The sequence below is a fragment of the Miscanthus floridulus genome, chromosome 1 (genome assembly GCF_019320115.1).
Source record: "Miscanthus floridulus cultivar M001 chromosome 1, ASM1932011v1, whole genome shotgun sequence".
NCBI lineage: Eukaryota > Viridiplantae > Streptophyta > Magnoliopsida > Poales > Poaceae > Miscanthus > Miscanthus floridulus.
The window spans coordinates 54,372,500-54,393,366 of NC_089580.1; the positions used below are offsets into that span (position 1 = coordinate 54,372,500).

Consider the following 20,867-nt stretch of genomic DNA (forward strand, 5'->3'; position numbering starts at 1 on the left):
CACTATGGCTTGGGTGTAACCTATCGAACGTATTATGCTCCACGTATGAGAGCTTTTGATGAATTTCGCCCTTGCGGTCTATGGATCTCGTTGTTGGTTAAGTTCATCGCATTAATGTGTCAATTGATGCACTTGATGAGTTGTGTGATTGTGATGGATGATTGTGCCTCTGTTGATAGTACGAATTCATTTTCTCCATTGGAGTCAGTTCGGCATAATTATACATTTCATCTGCAAAAAAATTTCCACATCGTCAGTGCTCATTGGCTATACATTTTGCAGATGGCTCATAACCTTCGTCGCGGTCGTGGCATGGGAAATGAGGAACAACCACCTCCGCCACCACCCACACCAGCTGAGCTAATGCAGACTGTTGTGGAAAGTCAGCGCATGCTAGCTGAGGCTATGCGCCAGATGGCTAACCGTGAGGATCGGCATGTCCGCCAGGGACCTGAGCCGAACCAGTATAGCACTTTTAAGGACTTCATGGACACAAAGCCTCCTGTCTTTCGTGAGGCAGAAGAACCCTTACAAGCGGATGAATGGTTGAGCACGATAGAGCAACGATTTGGATTGCTCCGTTTGACCGAAAGCCTGAAGGCTACGTATGCAGGACACCAGCTCCAAGGCCCTGCAGGTATTTGGTGGACCCATCACAGGACCACCTTCCCTGCTAACGTTGAGATCGTCTGGAACCAGTTCCAGGCAGCCTTCAGGGGACACTTTATTCCTCCTGGTCTCATGGCCATCAAGCATACTGAGTTTATGAAGCTCACCCAAGGCAATAAGAGTCTCAATGAGTACCTCCAGGCATTCAACAACCTGGCAAGATATGCTCCTGAGTTCGTCGATACTGACGCCAAAAGAATAGCTAGTTTCAAGAGGGGACTTTCCCCAAAACTGATGAAGTCAATGGGCAACTGCAAGTGTGTCACCTTCAATGAATTTATCAGTGACACTCTGACCCAGGAGAACAATGACAAGATTTATGCTGCTTCCAAGAACCGAAAAAGGAACTTTGAGGCTGGTGCTTCCCAGTCCAAGGCTCCAATGGTATCTAAGGCCCCATACCGTCCGCCCCATGCTAATGTCCGGTACCGCCCACCGCAGAAGAAGAACCAAGCTAAAACCGGTTTCCGCAAGGGGTATACCATTTCCTTGCCGAAGAATACATCTGGGCAGAGTAGCTCCAATGTTCCACCATCAAACAGGCCATGCTGGAACTGTAACCAACCTGGTCATTGGGCAAACAGATGTCCCCATCCTCCCAAGAATGCTCAAGGAAACGTCCGTCAGGGGCGTGTTCACTATACTACAGTGGAGGAAATTCCTGCTGGTGAAGTGGTCACCGCTGGTAAGTTTCTTGTTAATGATCACCCTGCAGTTGTGCTCTTTGATTCGGGTGCTTCGCACTCCTTTGTGAGTTCTACTTTTGCATCTGAGCATAATATGAATGTGATTACAATTGTCAAGGGTGGGTATTGTATTAGTGCTGCTGGAAATAACATCCTGACTAACCGAGTAGTTAAAGATGTAAAGCTTGAGATTGGGGATCGAGAGTTCCGTACGGATCTTGTAGTTCTACCGGGGGTAGGAATCGATGTCATCCTAGGAATGAAGTGGATGAGCGGGAATGGAGTGTTGATCGACACGTCAACCCGTGTAGTAATGTTGAGGGATCCTGTGGATAAGAAAGGTTTTCTCGTGCAGTTACCTCGTGATATCTCTATTCACAATACAGCCAATGCTACCCTAGCCAAGGCCATTAAGGATCTACCGGTTGTCTGTGAGTTTCCAGATGTCTTTCCTGATGACTTGCCTGGATTACCTCCGGACCGCGATGTAGAATTCAAAATAGAACTCATTCCGGGTACGGCTCCCATTTCTCGAAGGCCTTATCGAATGCCGCCCAATGAGTTGGCTGAGCTGAAGAGTCAGTTGAATGAGCTATTGAAGAAAGGATTGATTCGGCCTAGTTCTTCTCCTTGGGGTTGTCCAGCTATATTTGTGAAGAAGAAGGACGAGTCTCTACGCATGTGTGTGGATTATCGTCCCCTAAATGCTGTTACTATCAAGAACAAGTACCCTCTTCCTCGCATCGATATTCTGTTTGATCAGCTCTCTAAAGCTAAGGTATTCTCCAAGATCGATTTGAGGTCTGGCTACCATCAGATCAAAATTCGTCCTGAAGATATACCTAAGACAGCTTTCTCTACTCGATATGGCTTGTTCGAATACCTCGTCATGTCATTTGGGTTGACAAATGCTCCGGCACACTTTATGTACCTGATGAATTCTGTATTCATGCCGGAATTGGACAAATTTGTCGTCGTGTTCATTGATGATATTCTGGTATATTCTCAGAATGAAGAAGAGCATGCTGAACATCTGAGAATTGTTTTAACTCGGTTACGAGACAACCAGCTTTATGCTAAGTTCAGCAAGTGCGAGTTCTGGTTGAACAAGATACCTTTTCTGGGTCATGTGTTATCTGGTGATGGAATTTCGGTTGACCCTACTAAGGTGCAAGAAGTCCTTGAGTGGAAGGCACCTACTACGGTCACAGAAGTCCGAAGCTTTCTGGGTCTGGCTGGCTATTATCGTCGCTTTATCCCGGATTTCTCAAAAATCGCCAAGCCCATGACTCGACTACTGCAAAAGGATGAGAAGTTTGTGTGGACTCCGAAGTGTGAAGAGGCTTTCCACACTTTGCGGACCTTACTCACCTCTGCTCCTGTATTGGCACAACCTGATATCGAGAAGCCTTTTGATGTCTTCTGTGACGCATGTGGCACCGGTTTGGGGTGTGTTCTTATGCAGGAGGGCCGAGTAATTGCTTATGCTTCGCGTCAGCTTCGAAAGCATGAAGTCAACTATCCTACCCATGACTTAGAACTAGCCGCAGTTGTTCATGCCCTGAAGATTTGGAGACATTACTTGCTGGGTAATGTGTGCAACATCTATACTGACCATAAGAGCCTCAAGTACATCTTTACTCAACCTGAGTTGAACATGCGTCAACGATGATGGTTAGAATTGATCAAGGACTACAACCTTCAAGTGCACTACCATCCTGGTAAGGCAAATGTTGTTGCTGATGCTTTAAGCAGAAAGGCCCATTGCAATTCCTTAGTTAGTGAAGACTTTCATCTGTCACACCTCCTTCATCCTATAGTACTCCACAATATCACTGTGGATTGCTCTCTTAGAGGTCGAATTATCGAACTCCAGAAGACTGATGTGGGTGTGTTTCATATCAAAAGGAAAATGAAAGAGAAAGAGACCAAGCACTTTAAAGTCGATGACAAGGGAATTCTCTGGTTTAATGATAGGTTGGTGGTACCCAAAGATAAAGAACTTAGAAATCAAATTATGGAGGAAGCCCATTCTTCAAAATTGTCCATCCATCCTGGTAGCAGTAAAATGTATCAAGATCTCAAGTTGTATTATTGGTGGACCAAGATGAAGAAAGAAATCGCAGCTTATGTGGCAAGGTGTGATAACTGTTGCAGAGTCAAGGCTATTCACATAAGGCCCGGACTATTGCAGCCACTATCTATTCCTGGCTGGAAGTGGGAAGAAATTAGTATGGATTTTATTGTTGGATTACCCACTACCAAAAAGGGTTGTGATTCCATCTGGGTTATCGTAGATCGTCTAACTAAATCTGCTCACTTTATTCCGGTCAAGTCTACCTATCATCCTCACAATTATGCTGAGATCTATTTTCAACAAGTAGTACGTCTCCATGGTGTACCCAAATCCATTGTTTCTGATAGAGGACCTCAGTTCACGGCTCGCTTTTGGGAGTGCTTACATCAGAATCTTGGCACTCATCTAATCCGCAGTTCTGCCTATCATCCGCAAACATCAGGACAGACTGAGCGTGTTAATCAAATTCTTGAGGACATGCTTAGAGCTTGTCTTATCTCTTGCAAAGGCTCTTGGGAAGACTGGTTACCTCTCGCTGAATTCTCTTATAACAACAGTTATCAAGAGAGTATCAAAATGGCTCCTTTTGAAGCTCTTTATGGCCGAAAGTGTAGAACTCCTTTGAACTGGGTAGAACCCGGGGAAAGAAGATTCTATGGTATTGACTTTGTAAAAGAAGCCGAAGAGCAAGTCCGGACTATACAAAAGAATATGACTGCCGCTCAGGCTAGACAAAAGAGCTATGCTGATAAGAGAAGGAAACCTATTGAGTTTGAAGTAGGTGATCATGTTTATTTGAAGGTATCCCCTATGAAAGGAGTCAAGCGTTTTGGAATTAAAAGGAAGCTTGAGCCTCGATACGTTGGACCTTACCGCATTATCGAGAAAAGTGGAAGAGTAGCCTATAAACTCGACTTACCCCGTGAAATGGGCGCTATATTCCCGGTATTCCATGTGTCCCAGCTGAAGAAGTGTCTTCGTATTCCCGAAGAAAGAATAGCAACAAGGAAAGTCAACTTGAAATCTGATCTTTCTTATGAGGAAAAGCCCGTGCAAGTTCTGGATACTCAAGAAAGAGTGACTCGTACACGAGTGGTTAAGTTATACAAGGTAGTTTGGAGTAACCATAGTGAACGGGATGCAACTTGGGAGCGGGAAGATTATTTAAAGGAAAATCATCCAACTTTCTATACTAAATGGTACGCTTTCCAAATCTCGGGACGAGATTTTTCTAAGGGGGGAGGGCTGTAACACCCTAGGTGTTTGGCTTCCACTAATTGCATGTCATTTCATAATCATGTGCATTATCTATATCACCATGTCATTATCATTGAAACATACGTATGCAACATTTGAAATTGTATGTGTTTCGTAGTTGAGTGCTCATGAATGATAGTATTGCAACCTATGAATGCAACATAAATTTCTCATACCTTGAAACATGGCAACATGGTAGAAATATGACAAGTGTAAAATAACAACCAAGCCATGAAACATATGAAACATTTCATTGCAACATATGATTGAATTGTTTATTTTAATTGTCTTATTCCATGTGATCATTAGAAGTGGTATAACAAGTTTGTAAAGTGGTTGATCATGGTCTAATATACCTTAACTACATTTAGTTTACTTGTTGGAACATTGTTCATGTAGATCAAAATGACCAAAATGCCCTTAAGTGCAAGTTTGACTAGAATTGACCATAGGAGTCTCATTGTTTGACTGTTTGAAAAGTGCAACTTAGAGACTTTGCATGGCTGTGCACTCTTTACAAAAGTTGTGGCTAATTTATCAAGGAACAAAAGTTGTTTTCTAGCCAAGTCATGAAAATGTGTGGAACATGGTCAAACATGGCCCACAAGTCTGTGATACATGCTGTTTTCAACACTTAGAAAAATATTCTAAGTCATAGTGTTTTCCAGTTGCATCAGGCCGACTTTAGCTTCATGTAACTTCTGATCCATGAAGTTTTAGGTGGGGATCATTGAAAAGAAATTGTAGAGGGAAGATAAGTCTATAGCTTTTATGTTCATGTCTTCCACTAACTCGCCACGGTTTAGGAGATATTTATCGTCGAACATGCTCTGTCAGTCGGGACAAGGGTTAACTGAATCGCGGTTTTCAGAAAACCTTCAGTAACGATGTGGCCGACCGACGCAGAGACTCGACGCCGCGTGTCCGCCACTCGTCGCCGGCTTGCTGTCACGCTGGCCACGCGCCGAGGCTGGCCTGACGCCGCTGCCGTTGCCCTCCACTTCAAGCCAGCGCCTGTCGACGCCTTCACCACTCCAGTTCACATTTCTTCGCCTCCCGCAGCGCAGCACCGAGCCGCCCGCCATTGTCGCCGGAGCTTCGCTCTCGCCTAGCGCCCGCGTCTTGGCAAAAACGCGTTGCCCCGTCCGCCTGTAGCCTCGCCGTGATCTCCTCTGCCACCCCCACCCCTCAGCCAGGTCGATCGTGCTTTGGTAAGGGCGTATTCGCCGTTCTTCCCACCGCAGCCATGGCCGCGCCGGTGACCTCACCGTGGCCAGCACGGCACCGTTCCCCTCCTCCACTCTTAGCTCACGTTTAGCCTTCTCCATCACGAGTAGCTGCTTGGGTGTAGATGCCATCACCAGTGCCGGTCCAGCCGCGCCGGGACACGGCCGAGCGCCGCCGTGCGCCATGGCCGATTCGCCGTGCGCCGTGGTCGGAGCGCTTAGGGACCCCTAGAGCTTTGGCTTTGTAGGGAAATCGAAACGCGGGGACTTGGGAAGCACGCCGGTGCTGTTCGATTCACCGGAGGGTTCGCCGTCGGCGAGTTCCACCGTCGCCGAGGCCGCCTCCCCTGCTCCTCTCGCTGACGCGCGGGCCCTTCTTGTCAGCCGCCGCGGCTGAGGCGGGAGCCCAGCGTGGGCCGCGTCGCGTTGGGCCGCGCCAGCGCCGTAGTCTTGGGCCGCCGTTCTTGGGCTGGCCCGTGTAGGGCTGAGTGTTGTTTTCCCATTTTATTTCGTTTATTTATTCCACAGATTTATGTACATCTTGAAAAATATGTAGCTCCTAGTATATAGATCCAAATGCTATGGTTCTAATTTTGTTGGGTTCCTGATCATGTCTAGTATTTAACAAAAATATTATATGGGCACTTGTTTTAGAAATTTTTGATGATTTAAATAGGACTTTGAAATGTGTTTTTAGGAGCATGCAAACTTGTTTGAATTTTATCTTGAGTTTCTGTGGTCCAAAAATTATGAAATTTTGTGGGTCCTCTATTTAGGTTTATTAGAAGCTCTGGTAAAAATTTCAGAGCTAGTGCATGTGTAGTTTTTAAGTTATAGAATTTCCTTTTATTAATAGGTGGATCTTGTGTGAATTTTCATAATTTTTCTATAGATCCAGTGAAGGTGAAATTTTATGGGTACTATTATTATGCTATAATGATGCTAGGAAAAATGTGAAATCTGTTGCTTGACACTTTTCATTAGGATTTCTTAATTATGCCATTTTAAGCTAGTATGCCTTATCATTTTTGTGTAAACTGTTCTACTTACTCAATGGCTTTGAAATTTTTATAGTAGTCTATGTGAAGCATGAAATAGCTACTGTAATTTTTGTAGATTTTTCTGAACAGGTTTACTATATATTGCTTTAATCACCTAATTAACTAGATAAATTAGAAAAGGATATTAAAGAATTTATTTAGAAGTTAGCACTGTACTTTCTGATGTTGCTTAGGTATGAAAAACAAGTTGGTTAACTTGGTTTGGTCAAATTAGGCTTTTGCACCATCATTAAATAATTAAGTTAGCAACCCTGTCATTGCGGGACAGATTCTAGGTCTACTGAAATTGGAGTTGGTTAACTTTAGAATCATGCTTTGATGTTTACAAATAAATTGTAGAGAATTTCATAAGCTTTCCAGAATGTCCTCTTGTACGTCATTTGGAGTTATAGAACTCGGGTTATGATAGATTTAAGTTGCTACTTGTTGCATATGAAGCTTTAACTGTTATTTTAAGTATGTCTTTACTATCCTAAGTTCATGGTACTGTTCCTAGGTGTTAGGCCTTTAACTGAAGATGAGCATCTTTATCTTAGGTTATGCAAGCTAGGTAAGTTGCTCTTGTTATTTAAGTTAAGTTGGATACATGCTTAAAGTGATTTGAATAGAGCGAAGTACTCGGTAAACGAGTGTCCAGTAATACCTTCGTAAACACTTACTACGATCCATTCTTCATGAGCATCATGTCATACCTTATGCATCCATGGTATTTATCTTTTGCATCGGCATGCAATAGGTGTACCGGAAGGAGTGACCCTGCTGGAATTCGAGGAACTGAACGAGCAGCAGCAGCCGACACCGGAAATTCAGGAGGAGCAGCCTTCAGGAGAAGTGCCAGACGAGGTCGCCGTTGAGTGCCCTGACCACCGTCCTTGCAACTTTGTGAAAGGCAAGCCCCGGAGCATATTAAGCCTCCTATTTTCCGAACTGCAGTTACAGTATTATTATTACATATATTGTTGCATTAAGTTTAGGTGTTGGATGCAAACACTTGCTGCATTGGTTACCCATTCCTTGTCCAGATATTGTCACCCTGAACCCTATGTAGCTCAGGCTCGAGTAGTGCTTAGCCCTGCTTAAACTCGGTAGAAGTCGGGTGATTTCCTGTCACCTGCGAGATATAGGAAGATACATGTGGCACGGTTGGCTATATTTGCTATCGTGGAAAAGAACCAGTCTTAAATTGAAATGAAGACCGGACGGAGGCTTGCCGGTTTGCAGTGACTCCGTCTGTGTCGATTAAGGACTGGATCTTGGAGCCTTTCCTGTTCATGTTGAACGCATGCCTCTCTCTTAGTTGGCCGGGTCTGGAGACCGACCACGAAGCCGAGTAGCTCACCTCAGGCCGGGAGTCGATAAGTATAAAGTGCGCCTCGGAAGGGAGCCGTAGGCGTGAGTCCAAGGGCAGGTGATTTAAAAGTCCTGGTCGTCCTGGCAGAAGGGTAATCCCTGAGAGTGCTGGCGCTGATCGAACCCGCGAATTTGGTTCCTGAGATGTTCCAAAGGTGACCCACGGCTACCCTTGCAAAGTATGCCAGGGTGAGAGTTAGGAATACCCCCTCAGCTGAGTTGTAATTCGATTCGAATCGCCGTCTCTCCCGGTTAGTGAGAACTTGACGGGCTTATCTCCAATGTAGATACACTTAATATCTTAATGGTTCGAAATGATGATATGATGATGACAGCCTTATTATACCTGCTATGGTTAATATTGTTTGCTCCTAATAAGTGAGTGCTCTAGTACAGGTGCTAATCTAGCGGACAGGTAAATAATGATAAGCTTGATGCTAAGTTTAAATGGGTTACTATAATCTTAAGCTCTTTTATGCAACTGTGTCAAGCTAGCCCACCTGAAAAGCCTTGCATGATCCTTGGTGTCTTTATTTCTAATTTTCGTCGGGTAAGTCTAGCTGAGTACCTTCTCGTACTCAGGGTTTATTTCCCACCTGTTGCAGATGACCAGTTCTACTTTGGTTGCTGCAAGTACTGCCTTCTCCCTGCTGGGGATGAAGACTAGACCGTGGGGCACGGTCTCTACTAGTTCTCGTATCTGTTAATGCTTTTGTGGGACATGACTCTGATCTTGGCAATGTATTTGAAAACTATGATGTTTTGTACTAAACTATGTTGCTTCCGCACACTCAAACTTGGTTTGTAATATTTATTTGAACTCTGATGGATGTAATCCGAATGCTACTTATGAAATGTTGTAACAGATGATGTGTTGTGTTGAATCATTACGATCTTGGTTTGTATGTCGAGAGTTGGTTGAAATCCTTCGTGATTTCCGGACTACCGGGATTATGGGAGCTTAAGTACAGGAATTTGATCGCTTCGGTGATTGTTTTTGTACTTACGTTCTTATGATTTGGTCGGTTCTGTTACACTCGCCTCGGCCTTGGCGGCCATGTCGCCTCCTGCAGACTCGGTTGCGCCCCGATGCCCCAGGATCGAGCCTCGCGGCAGCGGCAACACCTGCGGGGGAGAGACCGCCATGGCTGCCCAGCGAGGCGTGGCCAGGGCGCTCGCCCAATGCAAAGCGGCCGGCATGGCGCTGCATGTCGCCCGTGGCGGCGATTGGACAACATCTTGGAGGGTCGCGGCCGGAGAGTCGAAGGAGCGTGAGCGGCTGCCTCCATGGCGGGATGCGAGCATGAGCGCGGGAAACGACTCATCTGATCCTAGAACCTGGCTAGATCCTGTATTCCCGTGCGCCAGGAGTCGTACGTGCGAGAATAGCAAGCAGACACGCAGGTTGGTTGGCTCTTGCATTGGAGGCAGGCAGGCGTCGGGGGCGCGTTGCTCGGCCGCGGGGACCACAGGCCGCCGTCGCCGTGGCCGCGCCGCTGCCTTCCTCATCGTGACGACGGACGTGTCCGGCAATAACAAGTTCGTTCTGCGATTCCATATGCATATGCATGCACAACGAATGAACACATGACCCTGCATTTCGAAATCCTCCAATTTTAACAAAATTCGGGTTGGCTATTCTTTTGGCTCTATCCTTCCTTTGCATTGCTTTCACCATCATAATTATCTGGTTCGTTCTCCAAGCAGATCGATTACATACATGTGCCTCCAGCATCAGACACTGAGAAACCACGAGGATCCATCCGTCGCATCATGCAGTCGCAGGTTAGCTCCGACGACCCAATTCCAGACCGGCTAATCCGCACCATGTCCTCTCGGATGTGGCGCCGTGGCCTTCGGCGGTGTCCTGCCTCGGAGAAGACGGCCATCCCGGTCGACGAAGGCATGGCCGGAGAAGACCACCGCGGCCGCGTCGACGGCGGCGGCGGCGATGGCCGCCGCGTCTATGGGGAGGTTGGCGGGCGGTGTCTTGGCGACCATGGCGCACGCCGAGGACGCGACCCGCGGGACGTCCCGTGCGCGCGGCCAACGCCAGCCGGAGCCGCTCCCTGCGCAGCGCGACGAGCGCGACCAGGGCGTCGCGGAAGCTGCCGTGCGCGTCCAGTGGGCCGGTACGGTTCTTCTACGCGTTCGTGTACAAATACATGTCTAGCAGTGGGCCCATATACGTTTGAGGTGTAGAAAATGACATAGACGAGGAGGAGATAGAATTATAATGGCAGTTCTTCAAATAGACGATTTGTAATGCGTATCTCCGAACTCGAAAAATTATAATGGCGTGATCAAAATAACCCTTTTTTTTCACAGGCATTCCTAACATCCTGTTATTCCTACAGTAATGTAGATCACGATGCTGGACAATCCATAACAAATTCAAAAGATCTACTTGCAACCAATGAAACATAGGTACTAAAAATATTAAACAAAATTTTTTCTTTCCACTTATCTATGTTTGACACACCTACTTTGCTCACACTTGTTATCTTTTTTTTATTTGCAGAAACTTCACTTATCCAAAAGAGTCAATAAAAAGTCAAAAATCACTTGCCTCCCATATTGTGCTTCCTCTTTTTACGTGTTTCATCAGCTTGAACTTCTTTTGTCCTGTTCGCTTGGCTGATAAGCCATGTCTGAAAGTACTGTTGGCTAATTTGTTGTAAGAGAAAAATATTGTTCGTTGGCTGAAAAAGTACGGCTTATAAGCCAAATGAACAGGGTATTTATATGTACATCGACTTTGATATTTAAGCATATCTTATATACAAGCATACCAAACCATGCCTTATTTGCAGTGTTATAAAATTGGCTGCAACTTCCAGCCTGTTCGTTTCGGCTGGATTGGCTTATAAGCCATGGGCTGAAGTACTGCTAAATGGTTTGGTGTGAGAGAAAAACATTGTTGGTTGGCTGATAAACCAAGCCAGATACAGGCAGTTACAGGCTGCCGAACAGGCTGTTCATAGTTTGATCCTTCAGCATAATCAACTTCAAAATGGGTGTCCTAAAATCCCCCAGCAACGCACAGGGTATTCAACTAGTTATTACTATTATGCTCACAAAAAGAGAAAACCTCTCTTGTGTTTCCTCTGTTCATTGATGGATCTACAAGCGTTACAGAGGCAGCCTGCCAGCATTTAGCGATCGAAGTTTCAGAACTGAAGACAGAACCAATCCAGCTATGACCAAGGGCTTAACAAGACCAGATAACATATGGAGACTAAATATCAACCCTCCTTGAACCTGTGCGCTCTCCAACATCTAAACCAGCCTGTGTATTTGGTTAAACAAAAGTAGCAGGATCTCTAAGAACAAAATGATGGGTGGCCCCAAATGGGCCTAGCTAACCCAGAGTTGATTGGAATCTCCTGGAAACTGATGTGACGACCAAAAACATCTTTGCTTATTCTTCACACCAAAACTCAGTACAAACTGTAATCTACGAATCCAGCCAAAGGACGTTGAAAATATAGACGCTCTATCTATGCTTTCTAGGTACAGAGCCTTACATGAGATCCAAACAAAGTCTAGAACTTAGAAATTTAAGTCTCTAACCACCGATAATGTAGGTCAGTTGAAAAGGGTGCATTGAGGTTCATAAAGGAACCAACAAATGATTAAAGCTGACAAATGTGTCCCTTTCAAATTATAAAGGTAGCCCATTAACATATGGTGTAGAAGTTTCTTCAAAGACTTTTGGAAGACTTCGACCTGGTATCTAGCAGCATATATGAGACTATTGGTCTTAAGAATGGATAGCAAGCTCAGTAATTGCCAATGTTTTCAGATCGGACGACTAATCAATCGTGATTAGTCATCCTTATCGTAACCAGGTGCTCGATAAGGGCCCTCGATTAGTTTAGACCGATTAGAAAACTTATCGTCCGATAAGTTGCAACTAATCACGATTAGTCGTCCGATCAGACTAACCGGACGACTAGTTCGGGGGAGGGAGAATTTGGCCCGGCTAAAGAATTCGGCCCACCTGGCTACTAGCCCATTAGGGTAAGAAGAAGAGGAGTGAGTGAGTGACCTAGTGGGAGTTGCAGCCGCATTTCCAGCTCCCGCTTCTCTCTCTCGCAGCCGCTGCTCTCTCTGCTCCCGCTGCTCTCTCTCGCAGCCGCCGCCGGCCTGCCTCTGGATCTCCCTCGCCGGCGTCCGCAGCTCCGTCCGCGCCCCTCGCCGGTGTCCGCAGCTCCGTCCGCGCCTCTGTCGGGCGTCCGCAGCTCCGTACTAATTGCCAATATGGATATCTCCAGCTACTTGGCTGTAGGTGGTTGGTTCATCCAAGTTATCTTCGACAAGTACCTGTCCTACCAGCTCCGGCGATGGGCGGCCGACTGTGGCATCGAGCATGAGCTGGACAGGCTTCGTGTTGCTTTGCTTCGCACGCAGTCACTTCTCCATGGTGCTGAGCTGGTGCCGACACTCTCCTACAGCTCTCTTCCTTGGATGCGAGAGCTCCGAGATGTCATGTATCATGCAGAGGATCTCCTAGACAAGCTTGAGTACAACCGTCTCCATCATGAAATGGAAGAATCAAGTGCAAACGAGAGCAGCAGTAGCCCAATCAGCGCCTTCATGCTCTCCCGGTTTCACAACCAAGGTACCCCTTCTAGCCTGGAACCATGTTGGGATAGATCAACAAGGATAAAGAATAAGATGGTAAATCTATTGGAGCGTATTGAGCAGGTTACAAATGGAGTTAGTGAAGTAGTCAGCCTACCCAGGAACATCAGAAGCAGCAATCACAACATCATGACAAGCTCAATACCCCACGGGAAACTCATCGGTCGGGAATTCGAAGCCCAACAGCTGGTAACCGCTCTGATAAGTTCTCAGGTCGAGATCCCAGTCTCTGTTGTCTCTATTGTTGGGGTAGGTGGCATAGGTAAGACTGCTCTAGCACAGCATGTGTACAGCAACGCTAGAATAACAGAGAACTTTGATGTGAGAATGTGGATCTGTGTTACTTGTCTCTTGGACGAGTTGAGGATCACAAAAGAAATGCTGGAGTCAGCTTCCAGCAGTCGGTTTAGGCATGGTGGCATAACAAATTTCAATAGACTTCAAGCCGCACTGAAGGCAAGGCTTGCTTCAAAACGGTTCCTCCTTGTCTTAGATGATGTTTGGAACAATGACAACAGAACAATAGCAATAGAACAAGAGAACTGGCAGAAGCTGCTAGCCCCTCTAAAGGACAGAGCAAATGGGAGCAAGATACTTCTGACAACTCGGTCAAGTATAGTAGCAGAGATGCTGCAATCATCCTATATAATTAGTTTGGAGACCTTGCAAGTTAATGACTGTTGGTCCCTAGTAAAGACTTCTGTGTTTGATGAGACAGAACATACCATCAACTCAAAATTGGAGAACATTGGAAGGAAAATTGCTGAGACACTCAGTGGTCTTCCTCTTGCCGCAAAGGTGGTAGCTGGACACCTGAAATGTAAACACAGTGTAGAGGAGTGGAAACAAGTCTTGCAAAGAAATGCAGTATGGGAGGAAATCATGCCAATTCTACGAACAAGCTATGACAATCTGCCACCACACCTGAAACAATGCTTTGCATATTGCAGCATCTTCCCCAGAAACTGGGAATTTGAAGCGGAGCAGCTGATTCTGCTGTGGTTAGCACAAGGTTTTGTGCACCCAGATGGTTGCAGGAGATTGGAGGACATTGGGAAAGAATACATAAATGATCTACGTAATAAGTCATTCTTCACGATACAGAAGAAAGAATTTGTAAGCTATTATGTGATACCACCTGTAATTTATGAGCTTGCAAAATCAGTTGCAGCTGAAGAATGCTTCAGAATAGGAGGTGATGAATGGACAAGAATCCCATCGTCAGTACGCCATCTATCCGTACATCTAGATAGCCTTTCAGCACTTGATGACACAATCCCATACAAGAATCTACGCACTCTCATTTTCCTCCCTAGCAGAACAGTGGCTCCAATCAATGATTCCATCCCTCCAGTGGCTCTCAATAACATAAGAAGCCTCCGTGTGTTGGATTTATCCCTGTGCATGATGGACAGACTTCCTGATAGCATATCAAATTGTGTGCATCTCCGATACCTAAATATCTCATCTACTACCATCGTCACAGTACCAGAATTCTTGTGCAAACTCTACCACCTACAGGTTCTGAATTTATCAGGTTGCAGGCTTGGAAAATTGCCTTCCAGAATGAACAACTTGGTCAATCTACGACATCTCACAGCAGCTAATCAGATTATTTCAGCCATAACAGACATTGGCAGGCTGAAATACCTTCAGAGGTTGCCAACTTTCAAGGTTACCAGAGAGAGAACACAAAGTATAGTTCAGCTTGGGTACCTACTAGAACTCCAAGGATCCCTACAGATCAGAAACCTTGAGAATATTGATGCTCCAAATGAGGCAAAGGAAGCCATGCTTTGCAAGAAACGCCAGCTCTCTGTGCTGCAGTTAATGTGGGCATCTGATCGAGATGAGGTAAATGGAAATAGGGAAGAGGATGTGCTAGAAGCTCTCCAACCGCACGAAAATCTAAAGAGACTAGACATCGTGGGTTGGATGGGAGTCAAATCCCCTAATTGGCTTGAGAACGAATGGCTAAGCAATCTTGAGCTTATTTTCCTAAGTGGCTGCAATGCATGGGAGCAGCTTCCACCACTTGGTCAGCTTCCCTCCATCCGAATAATCTGGTTGCAGCGTTTGAAAATGTTGAGGCAGATAGGCCCAGAGGCATATGGCAGTGGCAGCCAAATGGAGACATTCCAGTCACTAGAAGAGCTGGTGCTTGATGACATGCCAGAACTCAATGAGTGGTTATGGAGTGACCAGACAATGAGGAATCTACAGAACGTTGTGATCAAGGACTGCAATAAGCTCAAAGCGCTGCCTCCAGTACCTCCTAACCTTACAGAGATAACAATTGCAGGGAAAGGGTATTGGGTGCCATACCACCATGATGTAAAGTCGGCACGCAGGTCCAGTGTCTCATCTCTTTGCATATTCAATTGCCCCTTGTTACTTGCCAGATTATCTGCACAAATGAACACAGAAATAATTGCAAGGTTTAGGTCACTTAGAAGCATTATCACTGATCAAATGACAATACTAAGGTGTTCTCTTTTAGAAGATAGGCTTGAGCTCATTGAGAGCCTAGACATCCAAGATTGCTCAGAGATAACCTCCTTCAGTGCAGACGATGATGATATCCTCCTACAGCTAAAGTCACTCCAGAGCTTATGTATATCTGGTTGCAACACTCTGCGATCACTTCCTTCCACTCTGTCCAGCATGCAATCCCTGGATAAGTTGGTCTTATGGAACTGCCCTGCGTTGGAATCACTGACAGAGGAACCACTGCCTCTATCAGTTAGGAAGATTGAAGTTGCACTCTGTCACCCACTGCTCAAGGAAAGGCTCAGAAAAGAATATGGAGTTGACTGGCCAAAGATTGCACACATCCCTTGGATTGAAATAGATGGTGAAATTTTGTAGAGATTGGAAAGAGGAAGATAGTGTATTTTCAATCTGAAACCTATGATCCAATATGGATAGATGTTGATGTAACGTTAATTTTCGGAAAGGAAATTTGTTTTCCAAAGAATTCTATATGGAAACAATATTAATTTAACTCCAAAGTACTACTAGCGAAACTATCACAGTACTTCCGAAAATGGTAGAATTAGCTTCAGCTTGTTATTTTTTAACCAAATATCTCTTGTTTGTAAGATCTTAGCATTACAGTTAAAAGTTATGTCAAATCTCATTCGAAGTAACCATGTTAAAAACTTAAGTAGGTAAACTACAACTGAAAGGAAATATGCAAGGTAACCCAAAAACTGAGTTAAAATAAATTAATTTGGCTGTTCAACAACAAAAAAAAATCCTAGATGCTTCTCAGAACACAGGATAAACTGAAGCATATATGTAATGATATTCAGTACTAAGCATACATTCCAAGATCAGAATAAAAAACTGCACTAGTATCTGGAAATGTCATTAAGATTCAAGATGCCCAGCGCATGCACAAATATTGATGTTACTTATACCAAGTATCTATAACATACACTCCCTCCGGTCAGGTAAAGACGTCGCTTCTGACAGCAAATGGTCAGTTAACTCAATTGCTAACTCCAGTAGGAACGGCATCTTTTCCCTACCAGAGGCAGTAATAACAAAAGGTCCAGCAACCAACAAACTAACCTAAAAGTTAAAGCAAAGGGATACCATGGAACTCGATGCAACACAACTATTGGGCACATGACATGTCTAAACATCTGGCCTTGCTAAGTAACAAAGGGGCAAAACTGCCAGAACTCAATTGATTCTTCGCAGTTCATATACAACCCAAGCTTAGGAGCATAAGAGCAACAGTCAGAAACAAATTTGTCTATTCCTTTGTACAGTGAGCATCATTTCCATGCCTTGTACAGTGATTGTTACCAACACTAGTGAGAAATGCCCTTATCTCCTGTGCACTGCTGTTGCTAGCCTGCAGCAGGTGTTCATCTTCTTCATATATAAGGTAGGGAGCTTCACCTTTCCTCCTTGAAAGCAATTTTGATGCACCTCTCAGTACGTGGTACTCCCAGCCTTGAACATCAACTTTGATCATAAGAACTCTCTCAGTATCTGGAACAACTTCATCCAGTGGAATTGTGGAAACTTCAACAGCAATTTCTGCATTAGACTTGAATGCTAACTTTGCACCAATTGCAGATATAGCACTGTTGTCAAGTCGACCAATCACCTAGATTACCAGAATATGCAATAAGTAGTGGACAAAGGCAAAACAGAAGCACAGACACATAGAAAACAATTTGAGATTTCTAGATTATGTAAATATCTCTTGTAAAACTAAGGATCAGAATAATTGCCAAACTGTAATGTCTTACATGCATGCAGATTTTGTTTATGCACTTATGTCTTGCCTAATTTCAGATATGTGATAGTGGCAATCAATCAATCATGGTTGTACATGAATGTTCAAAAAAATATACAAGGCTATAAATTTCTGCGAAAAATAGTAATCCTATAATGAAAAGTTCATTGTGTTGCTTTAACAATATTAAAGTTTATCAGTATGAGATTGGACAAGTAATACTGATTTTCCATGTAAGCTTGTTCCTTAAGGAAGACATATCACAAAAGAACCAAAGGCTAAATTAAGCGCTCCTTGCCTTTGGTTTGAGCAAAACAGATTCTTGCTTCACCGAGGAAAAGAGAAGTTCTGGATAAATTGACAATGTCAAATTGAATTGACTAAATCAGTTCCGCCTATTCCACATTAATGGGAGTACATTTACACCAGGTACAACGCCGGCGCTTGGGGCGGCGGTGACGCTAATCAGAGGTTCTGCATTTTATTTTATTGTTTTGCCACCGTGTACATGTGGCCAGGCGCTTAGCAGTGACATTGACGCTCAAATAAGCAGCCGGCGCTTGGTGATTTTATAGTTTAAAAAGTGACGGTTTTAAGGATGGATAAGCACATTAGCATGTAGGTTTAGCTTTTTCCATTGTAGGTTAAGGCTCTTACACAATTGTTTGATTATTCTCTTTCTTTAAGAGCCCCATTTAAGCGTTCACAGATTGTACATACCCTTATGTTTCTGCTTCACGGATATGATATTTTTTGGACATTTCTAATAATAGCAAACCTTATTCCTATTTTGGTATTTTGGATTTCAGGACTTTTAGCCACGGTTAGTGAAGGGCCAGAGAAGCTTTCTAGTTATGAATCGGGTATAGAACCCATGGGGGGGCTTGGTTACAATTCCGAACACTAATTACAATGACATCCATGCGAGCTTGTTCTGCTAATAACATGGTCAAAGTGCCATACATAGAGACCAGTATGCAAAAAATGTTCGTTGATTGATAAGAAGGTAAAAGAACATAGCACTTTCCAATTCTAAATGGCTGCATTTAGCAACTATAACAGTGATACACAAAGTTGCAACGATGAATTAATCGGTTAAAGAAAATCAAACTATGATCAGAACCAGTACCTGGTGCATCGTAATAGTCCCAACTCGATCAGAAGCTGCCGCGTGATACACCACAACGCGGTCCTGCACCCGGTTGAGGTACACCCCGTCGCAGATCCGCTGCAGGTTCTCGAACACGGGCTCGAATGCCAGATTGCCAGCACCCGGAACCCCATCACGGCGGCCGCGAATGATGCCATGCCGACATTGGCCCCCACGTCCACCACCAAACCACCGGAAGGTTCCCCCCTCCCCACCTCCCCGCCGAGCAGCTCCTGGATGGTCCCGGAGATGTCGGGCTTGCGGAAGCGCTTGCCCTTGAGAAGGCGAGCGATGTTCTTGTGGGGGTGGTCGGGGAGGGTGCCCATGTCGGCGAGCGAGTAGAGGAAGGGGTAGGGCACGCCCTCCACAAGGTTGGCCACGACCGGGAAAGCCTGCGGCGAGGCGTAGCAGTCAAAGGAGCGGAGGTCGCCTGGAAGGTGGCTGGAAGAGGAGGCAGCGGCCGTGGCGGCGCGGGAGGAGGTGGTGGTGGAGAAAGTTAGATCCGGCGCTTTGGAGAGCACGAAGAGGAGCAGCAGGAGGATCGGGAGGAGGAGCAGGACGGTTTTGGGAGTGGAGGAGGCCGCCGCCGGAGCGTGCCGGCGCCAGGGAGCGGCCGGTGGCGCCGGCGGTGCGGCCGGCGGGGCCGGCATTGGTGAAGAGGCCTCGGGCTTTGGGGGAGCAGCCGGTGGCAGTGCCGGATGGCGTGGGGGAAGAAGGCCGCCGGGCTCCGGGCTTTGCGCACATGCGCCGCCCCGGCAGTGTGGCAAAAGTCACTCGTCGAGCTGTCCAGCAGCATTGATTTCGGCCTAGCTTAACTGCTGGAGAACCAAACTATTTTCCGTCCAGAAAGAGAGGAAGAGACGGAGCCACGGAGACTCACAGGATGGAGATTATCTGGTAAACCGTGAGCTGTGAAAAAACTAACGGGGGTTATTTGCTGTAAAAAATTATAAGATGTCTTTTAAAAACAACTATAAAACTTATCTTTTCTTTTTATCTTTCATATTAAAACAGTTACAGTTGTAAAACGTTTCTCTATTTCTACGCATTTGAAAAAGCAGGAAGCTAAAGGAAAAACAAGGTCCAAGGTGCTGCGAAAATTATGCTACGTGAAAGTAATTGTTTTTGAAAAAACAACATCTAGTTCTTTCTCGTTGGCGTTCTACTTTTTAGCAGAAGAAGCACTTCCCACAAGCTAAATCAAACATAGCCTAAAAACAACCAAGTATTAAAAACACCCGGTTCCAAAAGTTTGAGGAGTGCAAATATCCTAATAGTTAAAGGACGTGAGGAGAATTTTTTTCTATTTTAGATCACACCTGAACTGGTGAGCAAACTGCAAGGAAGGCAAAGGGTGACAATTGTTTGTTGAGTCATACATATTGTAGTGGTTAGGGCTAGAAAGGGAAAACAATATTTTCTGAAATCATTTTTGTTTATCCTAAGCAGAAATGGTAAATAATAACTAAAATAATAGAAACAAAATTGGTATAAAAGTCTAATATAATAAAAACAAAAACCAAAATATTTTTTAGCATCTTCCAGTTATTTTTAGAGCAAAAAAACCCACCACCTAACATCAGCATTGCATTGGCATATAGCCCACCCTAGCCCACAATAGTCCTCAGGGCTAGAGCCTAGCAAATTGTCCTATGACAATGCCTCACAAGATCATGCCTAGTACCCTTAACCCTAGCCATCTCCACGCTTGTGCCCCTCTATGCTCGGTTTGGCATTTCTTATACACCATAACAAGAAAGTTAATGATTTCACAATGTACAGAATATTACTATAGCATTTCATTAGTGAATATTCTAGAGTACTGAAATTTTCCACGGAAAGTAAGTAAAGAATATTCAGAGATAAAAGGAAAAATCGTCACTAATTTATATATATAATACCATCCAAACTATGGTAGTGTTTAGTTGGCGAATTTTTTTGGGAAATAGTATTGTAGCTCTTTCGTTGTTATTTGGCAATTAGTGTCCAATCATAGTCTAATTAGGCTTAAAAGATTCGTCTCGTGAATTTCGTCTAAACTGTGTAATTAGTTTTATTTTTTATTTATATTTAATGCTTCATGCATGCGTCCAAAGATTCGATGTGACGGGGAATCTTGAAAATTTTTGCAAAATTTTGGGAACTACACAGGCACTATAGAGGGGTAAGATAAAAATTACATAAAGGGGTTGACACAAAAGGAGATCCAGAAGATAACTTGAGTGAGGTAGCGAGTTCGGAGGACAACGATACTAGTCCGTTTGTTTTGGGCTTTTGTCAACTTTTATACCACTAGTTTTTGGACTTTTTAAGAGTCAAACGGCTCGCATAGCCAAAAGCCCAGAAACTCAATAATGAGCTTCTGGCTTTTGGCTTCTAGGAACCTTTTGACTTTTGAAAGATTCAAAAGCTGAGGTCCAAAAGCTTCCAAAAACCCAAACAAACAGGCCTAAGATACACTAACTTGATATAGTGGTGGATTCTAAGCA

The 20,867-nt window shown here is 44.7% G+C and overlaps 1 protein-coding gene and 1 pseudogene across 2 annotated transcripts; one reads left to right on the plus strand and one right to left on the minus strand.

Annotated features, from left to right (window-relative positions):
* Positions 1–12,087: 12,087 nt before the first annotated feature.
* Positions 12,088–15,975, plus strand: LOC136484090 (putative disease resistance protein At3g14460). 2 transcript variants are annotated; one of them, XM_066481258.1, is made up of 2 exons: positions 12,735–12,950; positions 13,037–15,975. In XM_066481258.1, exons 1-2 carry the CDS (start codon positions 12,870–12,872, stop codon positions 15,839–15,841), a joined length of 2,886 nt encoding a protein of 961 aa, XP_066337355.1. In that variant the 5' UTR covers positions 12,735–12,869; the 3' UTR covers positions 15,842–15,975. The 2 variants fall into 2 exon arrangements, with proteins under 2 accessions (XP_066337351.1, XP_066337355.1); XM_066481254.1 differs by having other exon boundaries at positions 12,088–15,975.
* A 346-nt stretch (positions 15,976–16,321) lies between these two features.
* LOC136484105 (uncharacterized) lies at positions 16,322–19,163 on the minus strand (annotated as a pseudogene).
* Positions 19,164–20,867: the final 1,704 nt, after the last annotated feature.